General features: G+C 38.1%; 2 protein-coding genes across 3 annotated transcripts in view; one reads left to right on the forward strand and one right to left on the reverse strand.

Annotated features, from left to right (window-relative positions):
- The window catches only part of cfap221 (cilia and flagella associated protein 221), a 90332-nt gene that overhangs the window by 51860 nt on the left and 21511 nt on the right, over positions 1-16961 (forward strand). The window lies entirely within an intron of this gene.
- LOC113164370 (gamma-aminobutyric acid receptor subunit gamma-3-like) overlaps positions 11871-16961 on the reverse strand; it is a 73924-nt gene continuing 68833 nt past the window's right edge. The window contains exon 10 of the mRNA XM_026363635.1: positions 11871-15020. Coding sequence (XP_026219420.1) covers positions 14739-15020 — 282 coding nt within the window. The 3' untranslated portion in view covers positions 11871-14738. The remainder of the gene's footprint in view (positions 15021-16961) is intronic.

Below are 16961 nucleotides of genomic sequence, written 5' to 3' on the forward strand. Positions count from 1 at the left end.
TGTATTACAGTTTGTTTAATTTAATACTGATAGGTTCTTTAAAGCAAATTTTTACTTCCCACTGAAGTAATGACATTTTGCAGGTAAATACCCAAATCCTGAATACTAAATATTCAGCTCATCTGGAGAGGCCCAGTATTCCCCGACTCAATCATCTGTTTGAACTGTAATACCTACAGCCCTCTTCACGTTTTGCACATTTTACTGGACTGTAAATTTATTTTGAAATGTAAAGAAATGCAATTTTAGCTAATCAGTCTTCTATTTGGAAAAAAAAAATACTTTAAAATATAAAGAGAAAATCTCTCATTAACATATTTATTTAGACCTTTAATACAATACTTAAAAGCCCATTTGGCAGTAATCACGGCTCAGATCATCTTGGTTAAGTCTCCACAGGCTTCTCACACCTGGATTTAAGCAGTTTATCCCCATTCTTCCTGACAGATCCTCTCAAGCTCCATCAGATTGCATGAAAAGTGTGTGTGAACTGCCATATGTTCTTTGTAAATGTTTAATTGGGTTTGGTTCTTCAGGAAAGTCAGACGTTTCCTGAAGCCACTGCAGTTTTGTCTTCTCTGTGTCCTTTGGATGTATTGGAGTGATACATCCCTGACCAATGCCCTTCATACCCTTGTCCTGATCTGTGTTGAATTTCACGCCGTGGTTTAAATTGTGGGACTTACATACATGGGTCTGCAGCTTTCTATGGCCAATTGAATTGCTTACACAGTATAAGTTGGGACTGCTTGATATAAGAATCTGACTACTTGTGTACATGAGAGATTTCAGTTTATTTTTAATCAATTTTGCTAAAGATAGTGGTTTATGCTTGTGTTATTGGGACCTGGAAACTAGTGCTTCAAACTCTTGAAAGTGTTTTGTTTTTTTTGTTTGTTTGTTTGTTTTTAGAACCGTGGGCATTTGTTTTCAGAATACTAACTAACCTTTACATAGTTGCTGTTTTCTTTGTTTTTACACAGTTGTCTTATTCCTCTACCATTAGAATTTTAACAGAAGGTGAGTGTGACCACTAGATTACATTTTCTGCACGTTAATCAGTTAATTAAAATTATTTTGTATATAATATAATTTTCGACAGGTACAGGCTACGTCTACACAGCTTTGTACTGTAAAAAAATTTCATTTCTGTATACTTAAATTTTTAACGTCTTAACGTTATTGAGTTTTGTCACTTTAAGTCAAGGCACCAATATACTGTATCTACATATATCCTTGGTATACACACAACCTCTTTCTGAGATCAAAGCTACTGAGATTTGAGTGTGTCACCAGTCAGTTTTCATAAATACATAAACACATACACACTGCTAAGATCTGCAGCTTAGGGACATCACTTGTCAATTCTAGGAAGATTTTACTAAAGGTGTGATTCAGACATCACTGATCAGACACACACCTGTTTGTTCTTCTATCCTAGCACTGACAAAATAAACAGCAACATGGAGGCACAGTTCCCTGGGAAATTACATGCAACTAACAAGATTTCACCTCAAAGTCTGCCATCTGGAGCTACACATCTTGACTTGACAACTGTGATTATTGGCTGAAAGAGCTGTAGAAAGGCACATGCATGTACTGTATGTATAGGCACACAGCTTTTTCACCTTTCATGCATGCACGTTTGTGTGTTTGCAGTTATCCAAGTGACAAGACTACTGATATAGGCAATAATGTCTTTTTAATTAAAATTTCTTTTGAGGATTACCACCTGCTGCCGTGTACAGGATACGCACACACGCATGTACACTACTAGGCTAATGTGGGTCTCACGTTGATATGTTGATTTAGTAGCTTAAACATTCATAGGAAAGCAAGGGCAGAAACAGTGGAAAGAGGAGAAAGAAGAAGAAAGCTGAATAGCCGTGTGATTGGGTTATAAATACTCTCAGTGGGGTCTCTGCCTCATAAAGATTATCTGTAGCACACAGGGCACAGAGGCAAACAGTGTATGTTTGTGGCATTGGAGGGGCGGTTTGAGTGTGTGTGTATGTATGACGGAGATATAGAGAGACAGAGAGAGAGAGAGAAAGCCAGAGTGTGCATTGAGAAAAATTCCATCCGGAGTGTCTTCAGCTTGCAGGAATGAAGCCTGAATATTTTATTTGACTCGAGTGAGCTCAAAAGGAGAGGCAAAAAAAAAAAAAAAGGAAAAAGGCTACAGCTTCTAAACAAGCCGGTGTGTCTAAAGGTTCTCCACTTCACATGATTGCACGCTTCTTATATATGGGTTTTGTGGCGCCAGTCCAATTATGCAATCATGTGGCTGACTTTAAAAGAGCACTCCAATCAATACGGTGGGAACTTCAGCCCAAATCTTGTGCAACAATCTAAGTTAGACAAGAGTTTGCTGATACCGATATGTACAATTCCAACAGGGTTATTTAACAAACCACCTAATGGTGATTTAAAATACCATTAATATCAAACCAATATGTTGTTATAACCTACATTTCTGGAAATTCAGAAACACAAGTAATTTATTTTTGTCCGTGTGTCAGATCAAGTGGTGGTGGTAAGATGCTCTCAGGAAGGTCAGATCAGCTTGGATCAAAGCGAGGCAACTCGGCTTCGCTTGATGTCATGGTGGAGAAAACATTTTAAGGACCGGATTAAATGATGTGCTTGTCAGCTCTGAATGTAGCTATGAATTAGCATGTCATAATATTAACTTGCTACTTCATAATATTAACGTAGCCAAAGAGCATCATTAGATATAGTTACATCAAAAAGGACAAAACCAAGCTATAAAGTTCACGTAACTCTATGTAGAAGTCCATAATTAAAACTGGGGCGATGCAGAGATCATGACACAAATATAAAACAATTTCTAGAGTGTTCACTAATTGTGAAGTCTGGAAACACCACAGGGACAGTGAACAGGAAACCCAAAAACACAACAGTTACTTTATCAGAGCCTATTGCAGTTATTGATTTTAATTAAGTTTGTAAATAGATATTTTGACTTTGTCATTATGGGTTTTTCAGTATTGAGTGATTGGAGTAAAGGATATATACGTATATACTGTTTGTACTGTATTTTCTGAAGCCACTGTAGGCCTCTGTACAGGATTACAGTGAGGAAGAAAAAGTCGTAGCTAAACTTATTACCCAAGCTAGTCTTATGGTTGCCAAACACTAGTCATCATACTTAAATACCTCACTTCTTTAAAATGTATAACAGAATATGATTCAGACTTATTTATTTGTATACAAATCTACCATTCTACACCTGATAAAATATGCTAGCAACTGTTGTCAGTTCAGACAACAAAAATGATGTTTGACATTCACAAATGAGAGGCAGCTTTGGCTTAAAAAGTAGTAACATCTACCTTTCCTGAAAATGTGAACGCTATTAGATGAAAACCTGTTAAGGACAGTGCACGCAGAATTTTAAAGCATCTTAAATACCAAGTCAAAAGGGGAGCGCCAACTCAGTTATTGTTCTCTTGTACATTGCACCTCTGGACTGTGGTAGTGTTTTTTGTCTCAGGCGTATCCTCTGGCATCTGGCCTCATCCTCTCCCTGAATCCAGGGAGAGCACTCTGCTAGGTAGCAGCTGACAGCAGATTGGTGTTGTTTCAGCCTCAGGTTTTTTTTTTCTTTTGCTGTTTGCTATTTCAAATGCAAACTCAAAGATGAGAAAACACAGCGTGGATTGTCACTGCACCTGACTAACTACACAGAATTTCTAAAGGCATTTATGTGAAAGAAAGCCAGAGAAGGGGAAGGCATGTAATAGAGGTCTGGTGTAAAGCTTGACAACCTTTCTTTTTTTTTTTATTTGCCTCACATTGCTTATCCATTACGCCCACTGGACTACCTTGTGTGCTCTTCTCCAAGGTCTGTTGCATGAGTCAGATAAAAGCAAAACAACGTGCACTTAAAATCTTTTCATTCCAGTGCCATAAATGCAATGCAATGAATGGATAGCAGGTCAGGAAAAAGCAGAACTCTGATTGCAGTTTCTGTTTTGGCTCGGTTGAGTTTTAATCCGCCTTCCAAAAGCCAACTGGGACGTCTTGTTTTGAATCCTGACACTGAACAGCCTACGGGATTGTGTTGATGGTGGCAACTTGTGCCACGCTTAAGCCAACAGTGCTTTAAAAGTGAAAATAAAAGTAAGGACACCAGTAACACTATGAAAAATATCACAGTAACCTACCGGGTGTGCACACCCTGTGGTACCAGCTGGTGGACATGATGACTTTGACTCAGGTTCCCTGTCACAGGATCCAAAACCCCTAACAGAGCCGTCACAGATGTTTGGATGATGGCCGCTCATTCCTCTTAATCACTCCCCTGTAATGACTGTGATGGTCAAAGGATTTCCCCAGAGCTGTGGTTTTTTGTACACAATGAAACGAGAGAGCAAACTGAGGGAATGCCAGTTTGATATAAACCATCTGGGCACTTGTTGACGTTTACCCAACCAGGTTGCACTGTCTTTGTCTTTCACCTGGGTGAACCGACACCACTTTCAGCACTGGTGAAACTGAATGCTACGTGACAGCAGACAAACTGTCAAAGGGAGTAATCACCAGACACTGCAGTCTCAGCTTTATGTACCACTTTAGCGTCTTGATTATTGTTTTGATGTCCTAGCCCCCAGCTTTTATGTTTTCGTGTCATTTTTGACTAAAACAAGGTACCCCTTTGCAGACAGAGAAAATGTATGGAGGTGGTGAACACATTAGAGCACTTAGCAACTAAAAAGCCAGATATTTTCCTCAGAAGCTGGTAGAGATGGAAAACATAACTAAATGGGAGTTAATATTGTGTTTTTCCCCATGTCTCAAAATGAATTAGAACTTTGCTTTGTAAATAGTAAAAAGTGAAACTGAAGACAAACTACAGATATGAATATATTTGTGTCATAGCTGTCCTAATGATAGCAAAGAGTTAATGGCTGATTCTGTTTCGATTGGAAGATTTCCCTTCGGAAAGATGAAAAAATGTCTCTAGAAAACTGACAACTATTTCGGTCAGATTTCCCCAGAGTTCCTATTTGTTACTTTAGGCAAACAGAGAGAAACAGGATGCAGCGTTAATGAAGTCGTCAGTTGTGGTGGGCATTGTGAGCTGAAGCTCAACACAATCTCTCTTCACTGCTGAACTGTAAACATTTCTACATATTGCTGAAAGTCAAAACCAGCCAACAAACAGATTTCCCTCGAGTTTCCATTAATGAAAACCCTTAGATGAGGCCCAAATGTTTTGCAAGAGAGTTGTAAGTTGTTGAAGATATGTTTGTGCATTTGGCACATGCCTTCTTTCCACTATTCACTATGCAACTGTAATGAAACCAACATATTCAATTTACATTTTTAAACTCCTCCAAATATCATATTGCTTTATTTAGACAGGCAGGATGTGTTGATCCCTAAATCACAAACAGTGTTTTTCTGACACAGAGCAGCTACGGGCTAACAGCCTTGATCAGTTTTATATTAAAGGTGACTTTTTAAAACGGTGTCTTTGACTTTCACATTTATAAACAAGTGTTCGCAGCCCAGTTCAAACTCGTCTGAGTCTTTGAAGCAATTTCCTGTTTATGTCAGCCTCTGGCTGTTTTCTTCCAAACATCCAGCTTTGACTGTTTTATGATGATTTTAGCATCAGACAATGTACACGATTCACCACAAATAGACCAGACACTTTTGCTAATACAGAGAGTATAGTAATTACAATTTGCAGATGCTGTCTACTGAGAACACTACTGAGAATCTTGTTCTTTAAGATATTTAGATTCAGTTACTGAGAAATATCAGTCCTCAAATTGTTACAAAATTGATCACATAAAATTACAACCACAGTTGCAAATGCTATGGAGACAATTTACAGTTTACACCATTAATTATTGTTGAACAGTAGTTGTGTAAATTGAAGATTTATGTAGTTTTATTGGCTTGGTGTGGTGACGCATACACACTACTCCTACTTTAATATGTCAATGCAGTATAATATCACTCCACAGAAGGGCTGCTTTCATAAATACAGTTGCAAGAAAAACTATGTGAACATTTTGGAATTTCATTGTTTTCTGCATTAATTTGTCATAAAATGTCATCTAATTCAAGAGTATTAACAAAAATAATGTGCCTAAAAAAATAACACCATAAATATTCTGATCTTTCATGTTTTTATTGAGAACAACCATAAAAACCTCATAGTGCTAGTGGAAAAAGTATGTGAAGTTAATAACGAACCTGGTGTTTTCATGATGAAATGCAGTGACCTTTTTGCACCCGATGTAGTGCTGTGTGTTCTTTCCAAATAGTTCAATCTTAGTTTCATCAGTCCACAAAACATTTTGCAAATAGTGCTGTGAAGTGTCAGTGTGCTCTTTGGCAAACTTTAAGCTTGCAGCAATGTTCTTTTTAGTAAGCAGCAGCCTCTTTCGTGTTGTTCTGCCATAGACACCCTGCTTGTTCAATATTTTACCTACTGTAGACTCATGAACACAGTTGTTAGCCAGTTCCAGTGATGCCTTCAAATCTTTGGCTGTCTCATTAATGAGTGTTTGTTGTGCCCACTTCTTGGTAGAGTAGCCACAGTGTCCCAAAGTGTCTCCATTTGTAGATTGTTTGCCAAACTGTAGACTGGTGAAAGTCTTTGACATCACTTTGTAACCCTTTCCAGCTTTTTGTAAATCAACAATTTTATGATCGTAGATCCTCTGAAAGCTCCTTTTGTTCAGGCATAGCTCACATAAGCGTGTTCTTCTTGTGTGGAGAGAATTAAACAAAAAATAAAAATTCAAAGGGCTCAAAGGGTCACTTTTTCCACTCACACACTGAGGTTTTTATGGTTGCTCTTAATAAAGACGTGAAAGATCAAAATCTTTTTGTTATTATTTTAGGCACATTATATTTATTAATACTATTGACTTAGATGAAAATCACATAATGTTTAATGACAATTTAATACAGAAAACCATACAGTTCAATATTTACATTCCTTTTCTTGCCACTGTAACTAGTTTAAAACTAGCTAAGAAGTGACATGTTAATAGTCATAGATTTATAAACAGCTGGTGCACCCCAAACCCATAGTCTCTGTTGGTCGTTTGGCAAACCTACAGTGATGGAAACAAACAAGATATAACATTTTAATCTGTGAATTTAAGAGCTGTTGGTTCTTCTGCTGCTGTCGTTGTTTTGTTACTGTTCATTTCTCTTGTGAGCAAGCTGCTGTTAGCATGTAGCTCAAAGCTTTGTTGGTTTTAAGTACGGCCTCACAGAGCTTCTAACATGGCTGTGGATTGTGCAATAAAGAAAATTTGTGTAGGTGTAGGGTTACAAATCTGTTACCTCCTCCTTCCAGTCTTAGTTCCACCTTTCTGTGTATGGTACAGATATGCGTGTAGTATATTCTAAAAATGTCCGACTTCTCCTTTAACATGACCTGGAACATTTTATAGTGATGCAAAACCCAAGGGTATGCAGGAATTTACATGTACAACATATTACAAATTGTACTACAACTTGTACCATTTTGTAGTCTCTGAAATTCAGGTTACAGTTTGTTCTTTTACAATGATATTAAAGTTTTATTCCAGTTCTGCTGAGCAGGTCTTGCTGCAGCCTACAGTACAGCCTTTTCCTTGCTGCAGCTGATTAATGAATATGTTGAATTCATTTAATACTGTCACGGATCAAGACTCAATCACAATCCAGTGTTGCACGGCTGTAATGATTTAACACTTCTAGATATTGACAAAAGAGGCTGTTAGATTTGTTATTCAATCTCCTTTGATCATAAATCATCTGGATTTTGAAACAGTGATTCAGACTATTTATCAAAAACGAAAGCAGCAGCTTATTACTGACCACGTGAATTTCACACACTGAGATTAATGACATCGTCCTTATTAAATACATGCATTTTCTGGTGTTATCTTGCAATTCCTGCTGCCGGAAGTGAAATCAGATGGTTAAGCAGGAGTGAAAATTGATGTTGACCCCTACCCATATTTTTTTCCTTTATCAAGAGGAAAAGATCATATCACACCATCATGAATTTCAGCAGCCAGGACAGATTTGGTTGGGACATACAGCAGTCCTATCTCATCCAATTCTCACTTATCCCAGTTCTTGGACTTCCGTATCAGATAATAATGATAGGAAACAAATGTGTCTTTACCCTCCAGAAAATAGGCTATTTTCACTGGGGCTAAAAAAGAAGAAGAAAATATTAAAATAATATTTTAAGCATACATTTTCTACAGTTTTTCACTTACTTTCTAGACAAGGTTATACATGTTTAAAATTATAATCCACAGAAAATCTGGTTTGTGAAAGTAGCAAAATAAAATGAAAAAGATTAAGATTCAACACCAGGTGGTAAGCAGAAACGCATAAATAACGGTTAGTCATCTTTAATTACGCCTTAGATGTCCAAACTCATAAGTCAGACATGAGGCTGTTCTGTATGTATATATCCAATGAACACTGAGACTGAAATGCCCTGAAGAAACCAACACAAGTGCTGCTTTAGAAGTTAACATACAAGTCCAATTAGCTCATTTTTAATAAAATATTTTCCAAATGTGTTTATAATAATGAACAATCTATATTAAACTACCAGTGTAGATGCACAAAATAACCTTCTTCCTTTGTTTACATACTCTCCTCATTATTGGATTAATTTAATAGCTTGTTTGCTGTATATATACTGTATATACAGCATGTGATCAGTTCTCTCACTTCAGTATGCTAAACAATATTTTATTATGTGACAAATTTACCAAATACAACAGATTTGTATTAATTAATAATCAATCACACTGTATGTAAACAATATTACAATTCTAAATTGCAGCTACGTCACATGCTAAGTGAATTCCTTCAGCATGAGCCTCACAAATGTCATATTTACTCCTCATCATTAGGATTATAAAGAATATATCTAATTCTCCTAAGTAAACTGCATAACTGCTGCATTCTTCTATGAATATTTTTGGGAATGCAGTCAGCTTTTCAGAGACACTTCTACTTCCCAAGATGTGTCACTGCCTGAGGAAGCATTACTACACCTGAAAGCTCTCTTTTATTAAAATGCCTGTGACACCTCATCCAAAACTGGAATTGAAATGGCATAAAAAAAAAAAAATTCCAAAAGTGCAGCATGTATGCTTTCAAGAAGACAAGTCACAGATAGTTAAACAGACAATAAAATGTGAAATCTTCCATGTATTTGACATATAATTGTATTATTAGATGTGTAATGAACTTCCATCTGGGCTGTGATACTAAATCTTATTATAGCTGACGATGTAGTTTGCTGCTCCAACAGTCGCTCTTTAATGTAATTGTGCCACAATTCTTCCATGACATGACTTGATCAGTAGAAAGTGACTTCCAATGAGTTATTTGATAATTATGGACCTTTTTAGTGTCTTTTTAGTGTCATTCAATTTCCTCTGTTTGGAATATTAACTAGATATGCAAAGGCATATAAATGCAGGGAGGGTTTGATGCTCGCTGGCTGGAGATACAACACTGGACACACCTGTACACACCTATGCCGTGTTTTTACAGCACATGCACCCAAACACTCTAACTAGGATTCTCTTGTTGAGCCATACGTGTATTCATGTATTCAGACACACTGATTCCCTGCAGCAGGTTTTCTCACAAGAGGTGTCTATTCCAAGCCAAGTAGTCATTTTACCAGCAAGTTTTAACACATCAACCCCCCGCCCCCAACCCCCTGCACGCACACAAACACAGACAGCGCTGTTTTCTACTGCATAAGTGCTTTTCTCTCAACATCCACCATGCTAGCGTGCCATCCTCTTTTCCCCTTGTGTAGGTGGCAGGAGCTTCTTCCACTTCTGGCTGTGGTGGAGCTCAAAGCTGTAACGTGCACACTTTGACTCCACTTATTTGTCTGTCTCTCACTTGTACTCTATTCATGTCGCTTGCTATAAACTAGGTCAGAAAACTCGGAGTAAAGCAATGACGTGCTCATGCATCTGTCAGTGGATATTAGCGGTATCATTGTTATTATGCAGGCAGACTGCCTAAGGACAAATGTAACTCATTCTATTGTATAAGATCAGCTTAATTTGTCAAACAGTCCATCAGAACATTAAATTAGAATCTTTTGCTTGTAAATTCTAAACTTGGTAATATTACTTTAGAGACGATGCCACCTGGGGTTGCATCAAGTAGAACTGACTCAGATCATTCAGATAATATAATTTTCTGACATGTCCATTAATCATTTATAACAATTAATGCACATTGATGTCTTATCTGTGAAGTCATTGTTTTACTAAACACCTAATCTTATGTGATGCTGCATGAAAAACCTGAATTAGAGGGAAGGTTTCTCAGATTTCTGGCTGCAGTTGTTGAGTTTAATGAAATATTTTGATAATAATTGTATAAAATTAAAGAACCAAAAAAGAAAACACTTTCACTAGATCTGAAAAGTTTTTCTCTTTCTCTGTTGGTCCTTATTTTCTCCCCATTGTCCGAGTCTAAGAATAGGAATACTGTATACGTTGTAAAGCCATCTTTCATGTGCTGATGAAGATTAATCCACTGGCAGATTGTCAGTGTCTTCTAGTGCTGAATGCTGAAACTGACTTTTTGTTTGTAAGTCGAAAACAGCACAGCACAGTAAAAGTTGTTTTTGGTGGAGAGACATCAGGCAGTTTGTTTCTATTATTTGATATAACATGATTTCAATTACCTTGTAATGGCCATTTACTGTAAGATGTAAGAGGTTGTACAAAACCTACCAAGAGAGAGTTTAAGGATGTAAGTTGGTGAGATTTGTGATTTTTGGGCTGAATATTGCCCAAAGCTACCTAAAGTGGTTAAAAACATGAATCCTATTTCAAGCGTTGTGTTATGTCATGGATTTTCAAATGAGATGCCCCAGTAATGGCGGTTTGTGTACTTCTACTTAATAGAGTTGGTAATTTTGACTCAATTTTAGAAACACCAAGTGTATTGCAAACATATTTGTGACATTTAATTCTCTTAAAGTTCTTGAAATTTCTCTAAATCTGTCATTCTAGCAGCTGTGTTGGAAGCTTTTATATAATAACAGCTAATGAAGAACACTCATTTTCTTGGGCCAGTAATGGCAGCACCTGGACCCTCAATGGGAAAGGAAAGAACCTGCTGCAGTACAATTGGGACTTCAACAGGATGTTTTAGATAGACTTTAGTAATATTACAGTACAGCAGGGTTGTGCCTGCCACACCGTATTTTCACCCCATAGACATGTTTTCTTGTTTCCTAGAGCACTAGCTCTTTGCTAACAATCATATATTATTATAGATGTATTTATGAATTACTGAGTGTATACTGTTTAGAAATTTAACAGACCAGTAATCTATTTTAGCATTACATTTACATTTAGCCATTAGCTAGTGTTTGTTACTAGCATTACAGTCTTTATTGTGTCACAATCGTATGGCAGTTTGCAGTGGTTTTGGGAGATGGGTGAGATGGGTCACCGTCTGTTTCAGCTGTTTCTGTATCAAATCCTTTTCAAATTGATGATTCACAGGGATCAGAGCAGGAGTCTCTGGCTCTCTAGTTGAATGGAAGAACACTGTAGAATAGCTACAGTTGAGGACAGAAGCGTTAAACCCCAAATGATGGAACTTGTGTGGTGGTGGTGTTTTACCCTCATGTGTATCTGTTGCTTGTCATCAAGTTTCCTAGAGGCTCACAGCAACTTAAGACCCAGTGAATCTCCTCAAGGCACAAATCAGTCTCCAATAAAGGGCACAGCAACAAAGTTAAATTCTCCCACAAAAAGACTTCACAGTAGTACTTGACCAAAACATTATTTATTAATATAAGCAATGTACCACGCACTAGAAAAAAGATACTTATTCTCATTCTAGATCCTGTTTTTATAAAATATTTCCTCTCTGAGTGCTGATCCAAGATCAGAGTGGCTCTGTCATCCAGCGACCTCATTGACAACTAAAACAGAATCTTTTTAACGGGTAAATAAGCAGAAATTTTGCGACACCTCGGTACAAACGACACATCGCTTTTCATTAAAAATAACGGGGGCTAAAAGGTCTCTGGAAGAGGCTCTTGAGCGAAGCTCATTATGCTTACCAGTGCTGATCCTGGGTTAGTACTCTAGATTCCAAAGATCCTTTATAAATACAGGTCCCAGTCGGCTGAAACACGCAGGTGATTTTTCAATAAGATGTAGAAAACAGTGTTTTTATTTTATTAAAGTATCTCAACGGACTAAGACACTTATAAAGTGTAGTAGAAATATCAGAGGTGAGGAGAGTTTACAGAGGTGTGGACCAAGCTCGGTTCAATTCAGTCAGTTCATATATAGACAGACAGACAGACGTCTAAATTCTCATTAAATTTTACCATTCTTATGAGCTAATGTATTAAATCAGCAGAGTGAGGGTAACGTCCCACAAGGTAACAGCCTTTGCCGTTTTTCCAGCATTACCGGAGGCAATTTGATTTGCAATTACAAACCTCGGGACAGGATGCCAATGTATCTAAAGTCCTTATGAATATGTAGGACCCCTAAATATAAATTCACTTAGGCAGCTTGAACTGATTGAACTGAAACCAGATTGACTTTGGCCTCTCTACTGGCCTAACGTACATTCTATATATAACTGTATGAAAATAGAAACATTAATTAGATACATCTTACATAAAAGCTTTTCTCTGAACATACAAATACTGGGGAAAAAGTGTGTATGTGTGTTGGAGGAGTAGGAGGAGCAGGGAAAAGGGGTCGGATTGTTCTACAAAGCCAAACATCTGCAAAATACACCATAGTAACAGTAACAGTAAACAAAACCAAAATGTTTCAAACGTCACCTTAACCGTCCATCCAGTGTGTTTTGTTAAAGTCTCTGTCCATGTGACTCCACGTATGGCATCAATTTTACATGTTTGAGAAGGGGATGTGGGAATCCATCATGAGTCATCAACAACCATCCCAAATCATCCATTTTTTAACACAGCTGTTTATAGTGTGAGTGTACGGAGTATCACAATATGTAGAACCTATTTTCCAGCACCTGTGATCATTGCCAGCTTGGCACAAGATGCTGTGCCTTTACTGTATATAAGTCCTACATGTGACAGGCCATTAGAAATTCATTGCATTTTTCATCAATGGAAAAACAAGAAAGGCCAAAAATTGAAGCTTTCATTGACTCAGGCTCTACTTCTGAAATTCGATGCACTGATTCTAATGCAAAATGAAAGAACTAAACACACAGTTACCCTACGTTCAAGTTAGCCACAAACAAGCTCAAGTTTAGGGCTCAAGTTACTCATGGCCATCTGAATCCTTCTTAGGGTCAATGTGTGGTCATTTCACAGCAAAACTAACTACACCCTTTTAATGTCTGTGCATAAAATATTGCGCTACAGTTTGCAGGTGGCTAACTTGGCTTAGTTTAAAGATTGGTTACAGGTGGTAAGTGAGCCTGGCTCTATCTACAGTTAGAAAGTAGTAGTAAGTCTGCCTCATATTGCCTGTACTGTAGCTCTTGAAGACCAAAAAATAAACACAACAATTAGCTGATTTGTTTAATCTGTTCAAAACACAAATTGTAAAGCCCACATTTCATAATTTCTTGACAAGGACCAGTAACCTCCTTTTGTTTGTTTGTTGCCTGGTAACTGATCTTGGCCAACAGTAGAACAGCCTTTGAACTTTGTTGTTGTACATATTAGAAAAAAATGCCACGTGTTAATTGGTGAGTTAAATGGTTCTAGTTCTTCAGTTAGAACCGGGCTAGCTGTTTCCCATTTTCAGTCCTTCAAGTTAAGTTAGCCAGCGTCATATTTAGAGTACAGACTAGTTGTAACATTTTTTTTCAGTTCTAATCCTAATCTGTTTATTCATATACTGCAACGTACAAAACACTTACGGGAATAGTTAGCATGTTTGGTAGGTTGGCATTTCTGCAATTCTTATACTTCTTGGCATCTGCTGTAAACTACACTGCCTGATTAAAACGCATCATAAACAAAATCTCACAGATTTAAACAAGATTCTACGAAACAACCACTGCCCCTGATACTAACTCATATTTAACAGTTAACAACTGATGCGCAAGCTAATTGAAAACAAAACTAATTCTACAAATAAGAAGGGAAAATAAGATTACTATAATTAAAAAGAACTAACTCTGTCATACAACTTAAACTAATGTGCTACAAAATGAATGATGAGAGTTAGGTTCAAACCTCCAAAACCTCCAGCAGCGAGAACTGCGCTCCGTATTTTTCATCAAAGACTAAACAGATCAGCATGCGGTGGTGCTATGGATGAGGTCATAAAGATAAAGGAGAGAACTCTGAAGCTGCACGTCTCGGCGCCGCACCCATTTAAAGAAGGCACTACGGGTGCTTCGCCATCACAACAACCATGGATCTGCCACACAGCCCCAAACATCTCTGAAGTCACAGCTGTCAGTTGTTCAGCCTCTGAGAGTCATACACAGGACCTATGTGTTCACGTTAACTGTGGCTTGTTGTTCTACTGCTGAGTGTTATATTGTCTTTGGAGTGGCCTTTACACTGCGCGCAACAGCACAAGGTTTTTTCTTTGAGTTGTACCACAGTTCCCACAGAGCAAATCCTCCTCGGTTCCTCTTCCATGCTTAGTTCTGACCTCCAACACTAGCCACAGTGCTCTGTGGCTGTTTCAGCAGGGGCCCACAGATCCCTGCACCAACTAGAGGTAGAGGTAGCTCACCCAGTAGACAATGTTGAAGAGCAAGAAGGAAGTGGGGAAGAAAACCCGGGAGTAGGAGTCTAGCTCTCGGATGTTGACGTGGATCCGTCCTTTCCTCCACCCTCCTTCTTTACACTCCTCATAGCAGCAGAAAAAGCTTTTGCAGTCCTTCCCGTCCAGGCACTCATACAGGCAGTTGTCTTCGTAGTCGTGCCAGAAGAGGGAGTTACCCACGGGCATCACAGGCCGAGGGGCGCGACCCATGTTGAAAGACGAATAGCCCTGAAGAGAACGATGGAGATAGAGTTACAGTGTAGGAATTGAAACCTTTCTCTGGACTGTCTTTATCCAGTAATGGTTTAGAGACTGTAACCAGTTCTTGTAGGCCTTCACATAGTCTCCACTGTGTTGTAGTTGCATGTACAAGAGGGTGTTTTTAGGGTGTCAGTAATTATTGATATGCTTTAGAATGTGGATTTTGCATGGTGTGATTGTCAAATTCAGTGCATTGATTTAAAAAAAAAAATTACATGCAAAGATTCTCTGTGTATGGCAGACAGTGGTTTATTGTGTGTTGTTTAAACCCCAGATCGGTACATGGCAGTGTTAAGTTGTGTTTTTTAACTCTGAATTTATGCACACAGTGGTGAGTTCAATAGACAATGACAGTCTATTGTCTTGTTTTTAAACACTGCTGCAGGTAATCGGACATGAGATCGATGTTAACAGTACTAGTAGGACCCAAACAAGGTTCACAGTTTGATTTGATATTAAACAATTAGCTATCTCTACACTGCAATGCAAGAACAATACTGTATTTCCACATCTTCTACAAAGGCCATCAGCTTTTGAGGATGTTGTTTGTTGGCTTTTCGTTAATCATCTGTCTTTTAACACGATATCGTGACTTTATACAGGTTTCTTGTTCTAAAAGAAGTCACATAGAAACATGTCAACAGCATTTTACATTTTAAACGAGGTGATTGATCTTCATCTGTTCAATTATTACAGTCAAGTGTCAGTTGTCATTTCAGCCAATAAGATCAGTGGTTGCCAACCTGAGCGGTATCTAATCTCAGTAATCTTAAACAGTTTGTCATTGTGGCAGCATGATTTATAGCTGACTGGCATTCTGTTACACTGGCTCCTCCATAGCTTTTTCTGAACTATTATTGTCTGTCTGTAATTGGTTGTTAGGGCGAAAAGGCAGGTCCATTAATAGAGAAAGTGCAGACGTGTATTGTATGTTGATGTTTTAGATTGCTGAAAAAATCCATCAACCTCCATGATTGATTTGCTGAAGAGATATGAAAGTGATGTGCCATTCTCTGTATTTATCAGTTGAACAACACTATTGAGCAATAAAATGGACCCAGCTAGAATCTTTTGGACCTAGATATGTGGATATAACACAAGCACAGCGATGTCTAGGGTTTAATATCACTTCAGTAATTTAATTCGTTTTGAATAAGATTAATTAGAATACCTGTGTTTAATCATTTGGAACTAAAACTACTGATTTATAAAAATGTAGGAGTTGTTGTTGTTCCTTGTTTTAAAATCCTTTTTATAGTCACACAACGCAGCCATAGCCTGAATTTTTAAACCGGAATGCTGAGTAAGTACCTCCTGAGAAAATGCATTATGCGACTTCCTCCCTGATGTTTGTAAAATCGTGTGGGACGACCTAATTGGGGTAAAAATCTTCACACGTTTTTCAAGTCCTCTCCTCTTAAAGGAAGAGTGGGAGGCGAGAGAGAGAGTTGTGTGTCTTGTGGAGTAAGAGAATTGAGTGGGCGGCATAAAGGGGCCACACAGGTGGGGAGGAGGGAAATATGAGGCTTCCCCACAGACAGACAGGCCCAAAATACAGCAGGAAGCTAGAAACACTGAGGATGGGACTGAATGTAACACAACTTAATTGTATAGTCTGAGATGACAGTCTTTTTAGCCCACAGACACATTCAGCAGCTCCTCCACTGTGAGGAAATAATAAAAAAGGAGGAGAGAGGGAAATGACAGCGGCGGCTGAGTAAGTCTTAGCAGACATGCGTTTGTGGCAGGTGCAGCCTTGAAAACGCCCACACTGAGCACTAGATTCTCTCACAGGAGCAGTTGCTAGAAGACATGCGTTCATACAGACATACGTCAGACACCTGGAAAGACACAGTGTACTGCAAAGCATGCGTTGACTCCCCGTGGATTTAATCAGCGTGAGTTTCT

This window comes from Anabas testudineus, chromosome 2 (genome assembly GCF_900324465.2).
Source record: "Anabas testudineus chromosome 2, fAnaTes1.2, whole genome shotgun sequence".
Taxonomy (NCBI): Eukaryota; Metazoa; Chordata; class Actinopteri; order Anabantiformes; family Anabantidae; genus Anabas; species Anabas testudineus.